Genomic DNA, 14,918 nt, shown 5'->3' with positions numbered 1-14,918 from the left:
GAAGACAATCTACCTTTAACCATTGCTGTTGTGGTATAAAATCTCTCTCATCACCTCTTAACATAGGTGATGAAATGGTTTGTGGCTGCTTTATGTGTACTAAATGAAGTTCATCTTGTATCTTCAGGGGGACATTTCTCTGGATATACATGCCTTATGTCATTTGATGTGACGCTGTGTACCCATAAATGTGTTTTCTATGGATGAAAGCATACATGCTACTTTTCACAGCATCAAAATAAACTGTGTTCATAAACATATCCCTCTGTCAGCTGCAATAAAACCTCACAGTTTGGCATTCAGGCAGGTCAGCATGGCGCAATAAAAGAACAACAGAAAGAAAGAGGGAACAAGGTAGAAATGCTCACTATCTTTCCCTTTTATCTGTACAGTGGGCCAAGAAACAAGGTCTTGCTCATGGTGTGAAATGGAACAGAACAGTTTGGGGCACAGAATCACAGATAGATATGGCAGAATGAAAGGTAAACACGCACAAAATTGCTGTGTTTATTTTTGAATAGGGTTGTTTGAGTTCCTTTTGCCAAGAGTGTTGACTAAGATTGGAGGAACAAAAAATCGCTGGTGGGGATCGAGGACAGAAACACAAAATTGAAGAGGTGTCCAGAAGGTTTTCTTGTGATTAGAAATATACTCTGCCCCCTTCAAACAGTATTGCCGATACTTCCTCAGGTCTTTTTGATTTTTCTTTTTTTTGTCTATTGTTCCCTTGTAAGTCTCCCTCTGTGCTCTAGGGCCAGCTCACTGATGCTGTAGGTCTGAACTCTGGCTAATGGAACTGAAGATGGACAAAAACAGCTCTTTGCCATTTGGTTTTTGCTGGACTTTCTGTGTAATAACGTTAGCAGTTTTACATTTTAAAACCTGAGCCCCTTTCAATTGAATCCATAGAACTGTTGAAATGGCTATTTCCATTCTCCACAAAGCTCACCCATATGCTGAGTCTTTGCCTCTGTCCTGCTTCATCCAACAGGCCTCCAGATGTCCAGATTAGCCCGAGCTCCACCGGTGCTTCACTTCAAAGGCGTGCCACTTGAGAATGGCTCTTATGGCAGGGCGCTGCAGGGCTGCTAGCCTGTCAAAGCATGCAGAGCAGGGCATTATGTGGAGGCAGCCATATAGAAAAGGCCTGCACAATGAAAGTGTCAGCAAGAACCTGAGATTAGCCCCTGTGATTGATGAGCGTTTTATAGCGGCTTGTTGAAGCGCTACCTCAGTTACCTGGAGGAGACCAGGGAGCCAACTAATAAGATTTTACTATGGGTGTGCAGTGTGTGTACCAAAGTATACATGCTTTGACTGTATGTGCCTATAATGACAAGTAATTTGTTTTTGTTTGCATGTTCAACAGCCTATCTAAGTGTTTTTTTTGTGTGTGTCAGTTAGTGTGTGATGCAATAACATTTAATCCTGGCAATGTGTTCCTGAGCAGGGTGAAGGGATCAGTTGTCCTCTCACCCCTGAGTCGGCCCCTCCACTGGAGCATGCTATCTGCATTAAAGCCCATCTCCATCCTCTTTAAGTATTTCCGCTTTGGCTCCATGGACATTTGACCTGACTTGAATTTGTGATATGTTGGGACAGATTTATCTTTCACTAGTACACCAACTCTTTTAGGTCTGTGCACAGATGATTGCTGTTGTGATAAACAACTTAGTTTATATATTTGGTCTGTTATATCATGATAGAGAGTCACTCTGTAAAACATGATGGATGTTTACAACTGACAGTTTGGGTAACATTGAATGAATCAATGTTCACCTTCATTTTCTCTTCTTTTTTTGGCCACTAAGGGGCAGAGGAAACAAATTGTGAACATAATGTTGGCATATATCACCTTTTAAATAGGGCTGCAACGATTATTCGTCGTAATCAACGACATCAATAATAAAAATGTATTGGCGTGAAATTTCATTGTCGACGCATTGTTACAAAGATGCTGTTTAAGGAAGAGATAACAATCTTCTCATTAAGAACATTTCTGGTTGTTCATTTGTAACTGCAATGCACTACAGGTGTCTGTCCACTGTCTGCCATGACTGCTTGACTGTAAGACTACTCATGAAGAAGCAGCACTCATGCGAGAAGCAGAAAGCAACGTAGAAAGAGGCTAACAACAGTTTTGTTTTTAAAAGTTTTGTATGCTAATTCATCACTAAATACATGTTTGAGAGGTTTGAAGATAGAGAAATCAACTGTGTAGAAGTTGAATATTGGCAGTTTTACGAAAGTTGATGGCTAATTAAAAATGTGCTCAAACTTTTTCGGGATTGAGAAACTCCACAAGCGCTCTTTGGTCCCAGTTACTCAGACCACTGCAGCAGCAACTGTAAGATACTTTCAATGTTCGTACCGCTATTATTCTGTCTTTACAATCTGAGTAACATTAATGGTCTAACATTTTAAAAATATCAAGAAACATCTGGCTCGTGATGTAGCACATTCTCTGCTCATAAAACCTATAAGCACTTTGGAAAACATAAACTACAGAAGTATTATGAAAGGAGACTGTTGCTTTATTATTCTAAATAGACATTACATTGCTAGTGTAATGTTACAGGTGTGGTTAAAGGATTTGCTTTTAACTTCCTTTTTTTGGAACAAAGCAAAATAATCTTGTTATAAAGTCTCAAAGATGATGCTGGCTAAGAGAATGCTCTTTTAGTTGTGTTAGCAAACAAGTTAAGTGCAATAGTAAATCAGTGACATATAGGAGTATCCTACACTGTCTTGTTTTCTTCCCTATTTTTCCCCTGGTGTTGATACAATTGTTCATTCAAAATAGTAAACCTTGTTCACTTAATGGTAATGTTAGCTAGTTAGGCGTGTTAAAGATCAATTATTCACTTGAAAGATATTTAATTAGCTAAATGATTTAATTAGGATTAGGGTTTGACAAAAATAATCGTGACTAGAATAAATAATTAACAGATAAGTCGACTATGAAAAATATCATTAGTTGCAGCCCTACTTTTAAGTTCATATGACTAACATGTTAGCAAACAGTTGCTTATTTACACATCCAGCAAATATGAGCAACATTGTCATTCATTTAGAGTCATGTTGCTGCACACTTTGTGAATGTAGGCCCTATTTTCACTCTCTTTTAACTCTGTTTTTTTTTTTTTTTGGTCTCTTCCAACTCCTGAAGGAAATATCTATCTCTTCAGCTACTGAAATTCTCCATTATGTTCACCAGCTAGTTGCTAACTGTCTTCTGTTTGGTGCTGAGCAGGTAGTGTACAGTGGCTTTTTAGGTCTTCTTCAACAGCTTTACTTTGGGCTCAACAGCATGGTGGTTTCCAATCTCCAAGAACACACCGTGAACACTGCGCGTCTTCTGGAACAGCAAATATGTCTGCTGTTCCAGAAGACGTGCCAGCATTTTATGTCAACCACACCACAGATGCATTGCAGGAATACAGCATTGGAATCACGTAACTTCCACCCGCAGGCACACACTGTACAAGCCGCCAGCTCATGATTTAGATGGATGATACTGGCTCGCAGCATAAGACTGTGGGTCTGATAAGAGCATGGCATGAGGGCAGCAAGTGGAACGCTCTGAATCTAGATATGGAGTCTGGTTTGGGAATTTATAGAGTCGGTTGTGCATTATGATCTAAGACCTAACAAACTGGTTTTGGGGTGGGTGTAAAGGGTCAGCTTGGTTTGTAAGATAAATAGATAAACTCTGCACCTTCATCATACCCAGTGCAGCAATATCCATCAAGGAAGGAAGATATTTTATAAGGGAGTATCTGTAGGAAAGTAATGGTTCATAGTAAGACCTTTGGCTCAGGTTTCATTACCTCCTTCACATAGAAGAGGAGGAGTTGTCTGATGGATTAGATGGCTTCACAGCCTGGGTCATCTGCTCTGCTCAAATCACCCTGAAGACAGACAAAGGAGAATAGCAACAACTGATGTCCTTGCTCATTTCCTGTTTAATTCCTTGCAATCTTGTCTTTTCCAGTGGCTTTTTCAACCCTCTCTGTCTCATCTCCCCTCCTCTCTTTCGTTCATTCACTTTCTCCTTTCCTTGATCCTTCTGTTATATTCTTGTTCTTGCCTTCCTTCTTCACTTTCTCCTCATCTCTCATCACCTTTTCTCTCTAAAGCTGCTCTTGTTATGCTCTATAATAGGCCAAAAAAAATGTATTGCACTCTTTGTATGAGTCCTTCTATCTCTTTCATCGTTTGGGTAATGATGCTGTCGTTTAGCCGTCGTGTCGCCATCTGAAGAACTCTTGAGCAGCGCAAGAGCGATGCCCCAGTAAGACATAACTGTTCACTTAAAAGAAAAAGCCATGAATTTCTGATTTATTTTTTTACATTCTTGTCTTACTTTGCCACCTGTCCTAGTTTCCCTCCTCAGTCATAATTACAGTGGTGGGCCTAATTGAAGTGGTGCTATCAGAGCTGTGGTATGTTTGCAGCCATCAATCAGGTAGCTGAATGGAGCTGAGTTTAGCATGCTGCTGGGGCCAGCCTCTCAGCCATTTGATGGTATGTCAGGATATCTGATGCAGGCCCAAGAGATAGCAAAGAGGATCAGTGAATAGAAAACATTTAAAGGCTTTATTGTCACTTAAACTTAAAAGTAGAGAGGCAGCAGGAAAATTGCTCTCGCTGCTTTTCTGTGTCTATGGTGTCTCCTGTTCCGTTGAATAGCCCCTTTCAGACATGTGCATTACTGTGTAAATGCACTGGAAATTTTACATGTCGTTCTCATGTTTGAATAAGGCCCCGAGTTACTTTTCCACAAACTTCCAGAATTTTTCACAAGAGTCCAAAATTTTCTAGGTCGGTCCTGGTAAGATTTCCTTAAAGGAAATTTTTTAAACCTGGGCCCTATTTTCACATATTTTGACTAGTAGGTGCAAAAGGTTTTGGAATTTGTGCAGTGGATGGGTTCATCCAGCAGCTGCAAACCGGCTGCAGTGGCTGCAAGATATTCCCCTGGGGTAATTGCGGCTGTCAAAATTGAGTGATATTAACCCTTTCTTGCATGCTTTTCTTTTGAGATAGTACAAATTTCCATATCCGGTCATACTATCTTTAGCAGTGTCTCTGATGTCCATAGAGGATAAATCATATTAATGGCATTTCTGAGCAGCAAAGTAAGTTATCAGCAAGTGCAAAGTAAAAAACAAAAATAGCCTAGGGTTTAAAGAGTCAAACGCACGTCTTTTTCTGCCTTGTCCTAAACACACTGTAATAAATTTTTTAAATTATCTCTCTCATGCATAAATAAATAAGAACTTGTTTAATAACTTAAGGATCAATAATCATTAGACTATTAGGTCTTACTAAATGTTTAGCTTTTATTTATACCAACTTCTGCTTAGACTATAAGAATTGTGAGAGAATGGCACTTGCCCTCATGAAGGTCATTAATTAAGCCATGGAAGAGAGAGCGCTCTTCATCATTGATATTATTTTTCAGCATCACAGCTCTTCTCCATGAGTGCCACTGCTCCCTCTTACACACCAGGCGGCAAATACCGTGGGAACACTGACTCACTATCCCTAACAGTTCTATCATGTTTGAATAAAGCCATTTCTGAACATTTACGTGACAGATGCCCATGTTTGAAAACCAAAAGGTTATTTCTTTAACAGACAGATGAAGCCAGCAATTTAACAGATACCATGTCTGAATGGTTCTTATGATATCACCCCTACTTTTGTCTCTCTGTCACGCTCAGGCAGAGTTACACTCACATTTCTGTCAGTTCTGTAACACAAACAGTGCTGTGGACTCTGGAAAATAGTCACTAGCTTTGGGTATTGCTTCACCATTGGTTTTGTGAGAAGCAGACAGACATCTTTACCGGTCGCTGACTGAGAGGCTATTAGCCTCCTGGCCCCAGCACCATTCCTCCTGTGGCTGTTCAGTCCCCAGTCTCCCCAGCTCTCAGAGCTGCCCGCAACCTGTGGACCCCTCTATCTGAGTACAGTCAAGTGGGAGGAGAGGAAGGGGAGGATGGAGCGGTGGAGGAACCAAAGGACGTAGGGATAGAGGGAGAGTTGTGGTCCATTGATGCACAGCAGCCTCTCTAAAACTATCACCCTCTGCAAGTCAACCACAGTGAAAATCTAAAGTTAGAAGAGGAGAGATAGTGAAGAATGGGACAGGCAAGACAAGATGGAGACTAGAGTGCGAGGAAGGGCAAAGAGTGATATGAAGAAGACCAAACAAAACATATTTCAAGGGATTTTGGCCAGATAAGGCTGGCATGTGAAAAGATCTGGCACTTCAGGAAAAGTTTTGCTTCTTCACTGCTGAACAACACTAGAAAATATGGAGAAATATGGCATTTATTGTGCTGCTTTAGCTTTATTTACACACGAATGTGCTTCCAGTAAATGGATATTCTATGTAAATTTGTATATTGCATGATGGATTCACTCGTGGGCCATTATTTGGGCACAATTGTTATTTGTCACTGGGGGTTGAGCTAAATTTATTCAGAATACAATCATATATGTGCTAATTGACACTGGAGGTGATCCTTCATTCACAGAATCATCTGCCAGATGGCAGATAGCAGCAAGTCTTCGTGTGACCTGCTTTGTTAACAATATTGGATCAACTACATTGCCCTGAAGATAACCATTTTTAATATAGCCTCTTCTCAGCGAGTCTTATTCCCATTAGGAAGACATTGTGTTCCTGTGTACCACCCACCCTCCACCCCCAGCCCCTGAAGCAAGATGATGATAGACCACTACCTTTAGTACAATATGTGTCACTCATAGCTCATTAAACAGAGCAGTTCTTGTGGGAGAAATCAACTAGATGCCTGATTATAATGCTAATGATAAAAAATATGATATTGTGCCGGATGTTATTAGGTGAACATTTGCTGTCTAACTGAGAATGAAAAAGCCAAAGTGAAGAAATGCATGTTTACTGAAATAGACAATTTGGTCATAAAAAAAAGGTCATCTGAGCTTCATCCTCTGCCTAAATGTGCACTTACAACATTTCTACCATTCAGTGGCCACAATGTTATAGCAGCCTCTCTGTAAGAATGTGGCTCAAGCTAAATGCTAACATGCTGGTACTAAGCAGGTATAATAAATGGTTAAATAAGTTTAGTGTGTTACCATGCACATTAGGATTCCTCCTATGGGGACAAGGGGAATGTCTTTAGGACATTTTTTGGCAATCCATGCAGTAGTTGTTGAGATATATCAGTCTGGACCAAAGTGGTCAGGACCGACACTAGAGCTAAAACACCTGCATTACTTCTCTGCTGCCTGAATGGCTCTATCAGGGTGCTACACTGTGTTCCTTCCAGTTCAAATATGTGCCCTCCACTGATTCTACCTTGTACCTTTTTTATGGTGAATCAAATGGTACACATCTGGTCTTAACAGACATCTTATACTGTATGCCTATTATGGAACATGTACTGTGAAACTTTTCAGTACAAAAAAATCCCTCTATATTTGAGTTTAAACCATGCCTTTAATGGCTGACACCGTCCTCCCAGTTCAGAGATGGACAAAGTTTGATGGACTAGCAAGCAGATGAGCCCAGCGGCTTGAATTTGGAAGGATTAGATGAAGGTACGATTGGATCTTTATCAAATAGCCCGTCCCTTGAGCTCCAACTTGAGAGAATTCTCATTCCATCAGATTTAAGTGATAAATGGATCAGATTGGGTTCAAGCTGTGTGGTTCTCTCTGTGTGTGTTTGTTTGTGCAGACACAGGGTTCCACAATATGTTATGCTTTCATTCCCTCAGCTCTATAATATGTTGGCATTTTCCAGCTTTGACTGCTCTTCATCCAGGCTAGGTCTAATAGTGTCTCAGATCAGTCGGGGTGCTACTTTACTCTGCCCACATGCTGGTTGTGTGGGAAGCTGAATGTTTAAAAACTGTTAGATGGAAGGAGATAGAAAAGTTATGATTTATGTCCGCTTGAGACGAATGTCTCAGCCACTGTCCTCATCCCTCTCCTCATCCCTCTGGCAACTACGGTCTAATGCATTAATCCATCTGCCTGCTGATTGCAGAAGGGGGAAAAAAAGAACACGATAATCATTCATCAAGTCCAGCTCGGGGCCCACGAGTCAACCATGAGGGAGGGGGCTTTCATATTCATCCTGCATTATCGTCCTTTCTTTGCCCCACCACCAGGCCAGACAATTATAAAGGCAAGGAGTGAGCAGGGCATAGAAAACCACTTGTAAGCAGGAGGATAAATGTCAGTCAATGAAAGACCCCTCACTGTCACGAAGGTTTCTCTAAGAGAGTAAACAAGCTCAGGGTTCATGAGCTCTCCTGCATGCTACTGAATCAAATTTGGCCATGTTTTTTTTTTTTTTACAAGCTTTTGAAGAGATATTCACGATGGAGAAATGTTTATATTCGCATAATGCTTCTCAGTTCGAATTTCACGTGATTTACGCCCCACATTAAACTCTCTGAACTGAACGCAGACAGCTCCTGTTTTTACTGTTAGGTGCATAATGCTTCTGTGGGAATAATTCTCTTGTTATCTATTTCTCCACTGCACATTCTTATTTTATGGTTCATGTCATATGCTCTGTTTTAATAGTCTTATTTTATGGGGAGAATAAGTCACTTTAATAATCTGTCAGTGGTCTGAATGACATAATTTTCCATTTCTGGATGTTTTCCAGAATATTTTTAGTACATGTATCATAGAGGCGGTGGGCCTTGAGTTCAGTTGGATGGGTGCAATGTTTTACCCCTGCAGACTGCACTATGATTTGCCTCAGGTTGAGCAACAGTCCTGTCTCTGTTCTCTATTTTTACCATAACACTTTGCATGTTGTATATTCTCTTTGCTCCCCCGCGACCCGATCCCGGATAAGCGGATGAAGATGTATGGATGGATGGATATTCTCTTTGCTTTCACCTCTAGCTTCTAGTAATAATTTTGGGACTTTGGAATGGAGGGGAAAAACCCAGGATAAGCCTTCAGGCATTATGTATACTTACACATCATACAACTCATACTGTACAGTGTTAATGGAATGAAAAAGCTCCTTAATTAGTCCACGGTTATCATTGTTTGAAATTTCTTTGACTTCAGTTGCATTTCCAAACACGCAGTAGACCGGATATTAACACTTATCCTGTTAAAGATCCTGTTCGAGATGTGCTTTTTACATAGTTAGTATTCTGCTGTGTAGTAATCTTGTAACCAATCAGGATCCTCCCAGGTGTTGCATCCCAATTTACATATCACATCAATAACAAGCATACCTGCACAAAATGCATTATATGACTATTATCTAATATTTGCATATTGCAATATTCATATTTTTGTTTCCCAACAACGTTGAAGGCAGATGGTAGAATTCAGATTTTGCTCACCGCTGCATCTAGTAGTTTTACAAGCTTAATGCAGTTTAAGGGTGAAGTTTGCCTAAAATGAACTAAGTGTTGTCCAACTGCTACTATACCACCGCCATACCTCTTACATATACTACTTATATAGCTCTTGCAAATGGCCACACTCAAAGGTGGAATGAAAAGCCTCGCCATTATAGAGCGAGGTGAAATATGATAATCAGTAATATATGGTGACAGTTTCTCCTAGAAGACATTCCTGGTGTTGTCCTCTTTTGTACACAGTAAAGTGATGGAAGTAGCTGTGTAAGGATAAAAAAGAGAGTTTGAGAGATAAGATAAAACCCTGATAATCACACAACTAGTCAATCACGGCATGAGGTGTTGCAAAAATGAGCACAGTCGCCCCAGATTCGACAGGAAGGAGTGGTTTCAGTCACTGTACAACAATCTGACGAGAGCTTTCTTTGACGCCTTTAGTATACTGACAATTCACTAACAGATAGCGACAAAATTGTTTTAAATGCTGGTGTATCTGTTTTGTTTGTTTGAGAAATAGTATAGACACGGGGGAGAGAAAGACTTGGCCTCACCTCACAAACAACAGCTAGAGTGTGGTGATGCGATGTCTCTGTTAAAACAAGCCTTTAAGGTTATAATGAGACCCTCTGACTGGCTGAACATAGAACAGAGCATGCATTAAGATGATTTCACAATTTAAAAAAAAATGGCCAGCATGCGCCCTTTTTTTGTTCTGGTTTGTTGAATGATTTGTAAAAATGTCACAGTATTTGCAATATTTCACACAAAAGCAATGTTAAGTAACACAAGTGTAACTGTATGAACTCTTACAGGCAAACATGTACTATAACTGGGAAGCTCTGATTGTCTAGTAGTTTCATGTGAAAGTTGGATTCTCATGACACTGAAACTGCACGGCATTTGTGTCTTGAACATTAAAACTTTAGTGTCTGGATGCCCAATAGTCTTTTCAGGTGTTCCTATGTATCAGAATCATGTCCACATTTACAGGGACACCATGCACCCATGTACATGTTCCGTTCGCACATGCTACTGCTTTGTACAAACCCATGATAGTGGGGGATTCTTTAGGTCAACTTCAGGTCGCTTTACATAAGATTATGAGGCTTAAAATGGACTACACTCCCTGGTGCTCCCCTCTCCTCCTCCAGCTTTGGCCTCTGCAGCCATTAATCAGAGAGTGATGTACAGATGGTCCTGCTCGCCTCCTTGCACCGGCCTTGTATGGTTTGCACACCCTGCAATCTATGTGCATATACGTAATGTAGATATTTATAGGGAGAGTAAGAGATGGCCTCTTGCTGAATTTGCGTAGTATTAGAATTAAACTGAGACATCCAATGATTTGTTATGTGTGCTGAGGTTATCAGTGATTAAATCCTGTGTGCATATAAGTGTTCTACAGTCTATTATTGATTTTTAAAGGTTATATTACTTGACTGATCTGGCTGGTTGATTAAAAATCATTGCATTATTCTGTTCATGTTTCTCCAGTGAGACTAGAGCTGTTGTTGATATAATTAACCATGTATCATTTTGTCGCTCCTGGCAGTGCATGTTGTGTTTTTTTTTGTTGTTTTTTCTGAGCTGCTTGGCGCTACATACTGTACATATGATACAGTTTCACTGAGGCCTGAAAAAACTGTGATATGTAATTGCAAACATGATAAAGATTGTAATTATTTTCTGTAAATTAGAATCAATGCCTGTATGTGTGGTTTGCATAGTATTATACGTGATACATTAATGCCAACTACAAGCCTTTTGTTGAGTTCTTCCCAGGGTCCTCCAGTCACCTACAGAAATGTCACTTTCTAAATAATCCACAAATAAGACAGGGACACACACTATGACTGATGATCCCACTATGTATATAATTTGGGCTGACAATGAAATTCATCGGACCAAGGTGTTCACAGTCAGCTGGGTTAGGGTTAAGGGTTTTTTGTTTTTTAGGACTAACGTATTGTTTTGCTCTTTTTTATGAGATCTGATGACAATTAGAAACATATAGAATAAAATAAGTCTTAAACATACAATCATAGTGGAATTTGAAAATTCCACTCTTTAAATATGAATTTAATAAAAAAAAAATGATGGCTTGTCATAACTACAAAACCTTGAGTCAAGTTCAGTATGACAGCAGCTCAGTGAAAACTACCCCGCTCCTAATCAACATCTGGAGAACAAAAAAACAGATTGTGGCAGATAATTCTCATTTCACTGAAGTCCCCTGTCAATACTGCTACCCTTAATTACAGTATGTGAATATGAAATATGAATTTCTGTTCCCATGCGTGTGCATCATATCTGTATCTTAAATCAAGAGCACCATACTGTGCTGTAGCTGCTGCCTTCTGTCTTTTTATCAGGCATATCTCTGGTTATGTTTGCAGATGACAGAGCCATATGGGTCCCATCAATCCTAAAACCAATCCCTTTGGATGATGGAGAGTTGTTCACTGTTCGCTTTGACTTTTCCAACACGGTGGAAACAGTGAAGTATCGCACCTGTAGCCTCGAGCTTATACAGGCTACTTTAATTTGTGAGGAAAAAGAAGATTTAAGGTTTAAAATGTTTGATGACTGCTTCCCCTACTGAACCGAGATATCAGCAGCGTAGCTAAATGTTTTTTGGAGGATAGAACAGTTTAAAATAGACAGGAAATGTGGGAGAGAGTAAGTGGTTGACATGCAGCAAAGGGCCATTTCCTGGGTTGCTGTGGCCTACCTTGTGTACATGGGGTGCACGCTCTAGCGGTGAGCTAACTGGCACCCCATGGCTTTAAAGATTAAGTTACAACTATGAAGTTATTGTATATATTAATTTACAGACATGCAATGTATTGGAATGATCATTCTTTGCCATGTCTTTCTTTTTTCTCAAAGCTATTTAACAAAGCTTTTTAAATTGGTTAAGGGAATCTCAATTCCCACTAACCGCTGTGATACTGTGTACAGCACGGGAAATATGGTAAATCCTTTTATGCTGCACAAACCTCCCACATGGAGAAATCAGTTTAAAGGGCCATGCTTTGGGTCACACAAAGATTGAGGAGAAAATGCTCTTTTCCCGCAGTTTTCAACGAGACATTAAACTCCCCTCCAGGCGGCCTCTCTGCTCCGCTACTTTGAAATTTTGATTTGTAAAAGCTAGGTTCAAACAGCGCCGATGTTTCTGCCTCGCACACCACACAGAGATGCGCTTGTCCCAATGTCAGGTCAGATCAGGATTGGTGGCCTGATTTGGCCTGGACAGCTTTGTCTCTCTTTGCAGGAGATATCAGCACAGCACAGGAAGCTTTCCCTGCACTGCTCACTGGACTTTTTACCACTACCAGTTCCCAGAGGACAGGGGTGACTTGTTTTGTCTGACCAATAGTCAAAAACCAACAACAATGATGTCCAAAAGGGAAATTTTAAATTGTTCCATTTCAGAAACTGGAGCCAGTGCTTGATAAATGATTTAAACCATTCTAACTGTTGATTAATTATCTGTTCATCAACAAATTGATCAGCACCGTTTGCCCCACAAAGTTACATAAGTATATAATAATATATAAAATACCAATTGTAAAAGGGTTTTGTGTATATTAGTAAACTATACTTTATGAGTATTGTCTATAAATATCACTGATTTTATCTCATGAACTATGACATGATTTCGCTTTTGCTAATCTCTTTCCCCCCTTTGTTTCTCTCAGCACTCAGTCCTTGGATTTCCACTTTCTCCCACCCCGGCGTGAGAGATTACTCACAGCTAACGCTTGACCTGACTAGGAATGAGCTTATTGTGGGTGCCAGGTAAGAAACTGTAAATCCATTCAGCTTTTCACCCCGCAGAGCACATTACTAAGAATGTGATACCCTTTCTGACTCACTCATATAGTGTGGTTTTTGGATAATGATGCTCCTTAAGTGCTCTGCTGGGGCCTCGTTGGACCAAGTCAAGGTTTAAATTTGGCAGAAGGGATGAATTTGGAAGAAATACGTCATGCCACAATAGTGTGTGTGCGTCTGTGTGTGAATATTCTTGTGAGCTGACATAAGTTCAACTTTTGCCTGGTTTGACCCTGTTAAAAACACATGCACATACAAATGCGTTTTCGTGTACATGTACTATTAGTTGCCACACAACTCAAACTTCCATAAATCAAGCAACAATGACTTGATAAGGTCTGTGATCTCTGATACTACATTTGCATTATTAAACACATTTTCTTTTCTGTAAAAAGATAGAAATCTATAGTCTTACATAGTGCACACACTCACATATCTCCTTCTCATCTCTCCCCAATCCAGAAACTACCTGTTCAGACTGGACCTCAGTAACATGTCGCTGATACAGGTAGGCCTGATATCTATTTCTTTATATTTTGTGTGGCCAAGACTTGGCTTTAGGGTTCATTAGGCATTAATTTGTGATGGTTAAGGTTGATGGTAAGGGGCTAGGGAATGTATTTTGTCAATATCGGTTTACCACGAAGTGTGTGTGTGTGTGTGTGTGTGTGTGTGTTCTGTGATCCTGAGAAAGCATAGGCCCAAAGATCTCATTCATTCATTACAAGTCTGTAATAACTTGATGACTTCTGGTGGGCTTAAACATCATCTGATTAGATGCTTTGGGAGCAGCTCATCACATAAATCTAACAGAAACATTTACAAGAACCCTCCACAGCTGTATATTAGTGCTTCGATTAACTTTTAAACCCAACATGTTTTCTCACACTACAAAGAGTGTGTTTTTTGTTAATGAGACAAACTTTAAGAGTATCAAAACAGCAGGCGAGCAGTCCTTCCCCCTGTTGACTTTTGCTTTGATCCAATTCCCAGAATTTATTAAAAGCTTCTTCACAACTGTCCTGTCAGTTGGACCCCATCTCATAATTTGATTTCATCAAAACTTTTATTGCAAAGTTACAACCAAGAAATTCAGTTTGCCCACTTTACATTGATCATATATTTAGAAAATATTTTCTTTTTATATTGCGTATTTTGTACTTATTGTCTTTTGCACAATCTTGTAGTGCTTGTCACTTTACATTTTACTGTACACCCTTTGGTGTACATGTGACAAATACAAATCTTTGAATGAATACCAAATTTAGATGATCATAAAATCGTTCAAAGGTTTTACTGTTAATTGTAGTATATATATTGAAACTCTACATCTGCATAGCATTTTCTTTGGGGTAAAGGGTACCTAACATGAGTTCAATACTGCTTAACAGTTTAACGAGGTGGCAAAATTCAGCAAAAGACAACAGCAACATAAAATTAATTTGGTGGCTTTGAACTCTGACCCAGGTCGCAATACATGTATGTGACAGTTGCATCAGTTTTTGAGCACCTTGATTTTATTGACATTTTTGCAGCAAATGCAAACTGCTGTGGTGCCTTCCTGCCACATTAGAATGACATTGTCATAATGTGACATCTCTTCCCTTTGATTTTCTGTCAGCAAAGTCTCTGTAGGGGATGCTTTGTGTCTGGTGAGCTACGATAACCATCTAACTACAG

The 14,918-nt window shown here is 39.8% G+C and overlaps 1 protein-coding gene across 4 annotated transcripts in view; it reads left to right on the top strand.

Moving 5' to 3' along the window:
• The window catches only part of sema5ba (sema domain, seven thrombospondin repeats (type 1 and type 1-like), transmembrane domain (TM) and short cytoplasmic domain, (semaphorin) 5Ba), a 167,453-nt gene that overhangs the window by 73,278 nt on the left and 79,257 nt on the right, over positions 1-14,918 (top strand). For all 4 annotated transcript variants that reach the window (XM_038721085.1, XM_038721084.1, XM_038721083.1 and 1 more), the window contains 2 exons: positions 13,103-13,202; positions 13,701-13,746. In XM_038721085.1, coding sequence (XP_038577013.1) covers positions 13,103-13,202; positions 13,701-13,746 — 146 coding nt within the window. The remainder of the gene's footprint in view (positions 1-13,102; positions 13,203-13,700; positions 13,747-14,918) is intronic.

The sequence above is a fragment of the Micropterus salmoides genome, unplaced genomic scaffold (genome assembly GCF_014851395.1).
Source record: "Micropterus salmoides isolate LMB-PRFRI ecotype aquatic unplaced genomic scaffold, ASM1485139v1 Ms_hic_scaffold_15, whole genome shotgun sequence".
In the NCBI taxonomy this organism is placed as follows: Eukaryota; Metazoa; Chordata; class Actinopteri; order Centrarchiformes; family Centrarchidae; genus Micropterus; species Micropterus salmoides.
The sequence above is the reverse complement of the archived record's forward strand: the minus strand, read 5'-3'. Positions and strand labels throughout refer to the sequence as shown.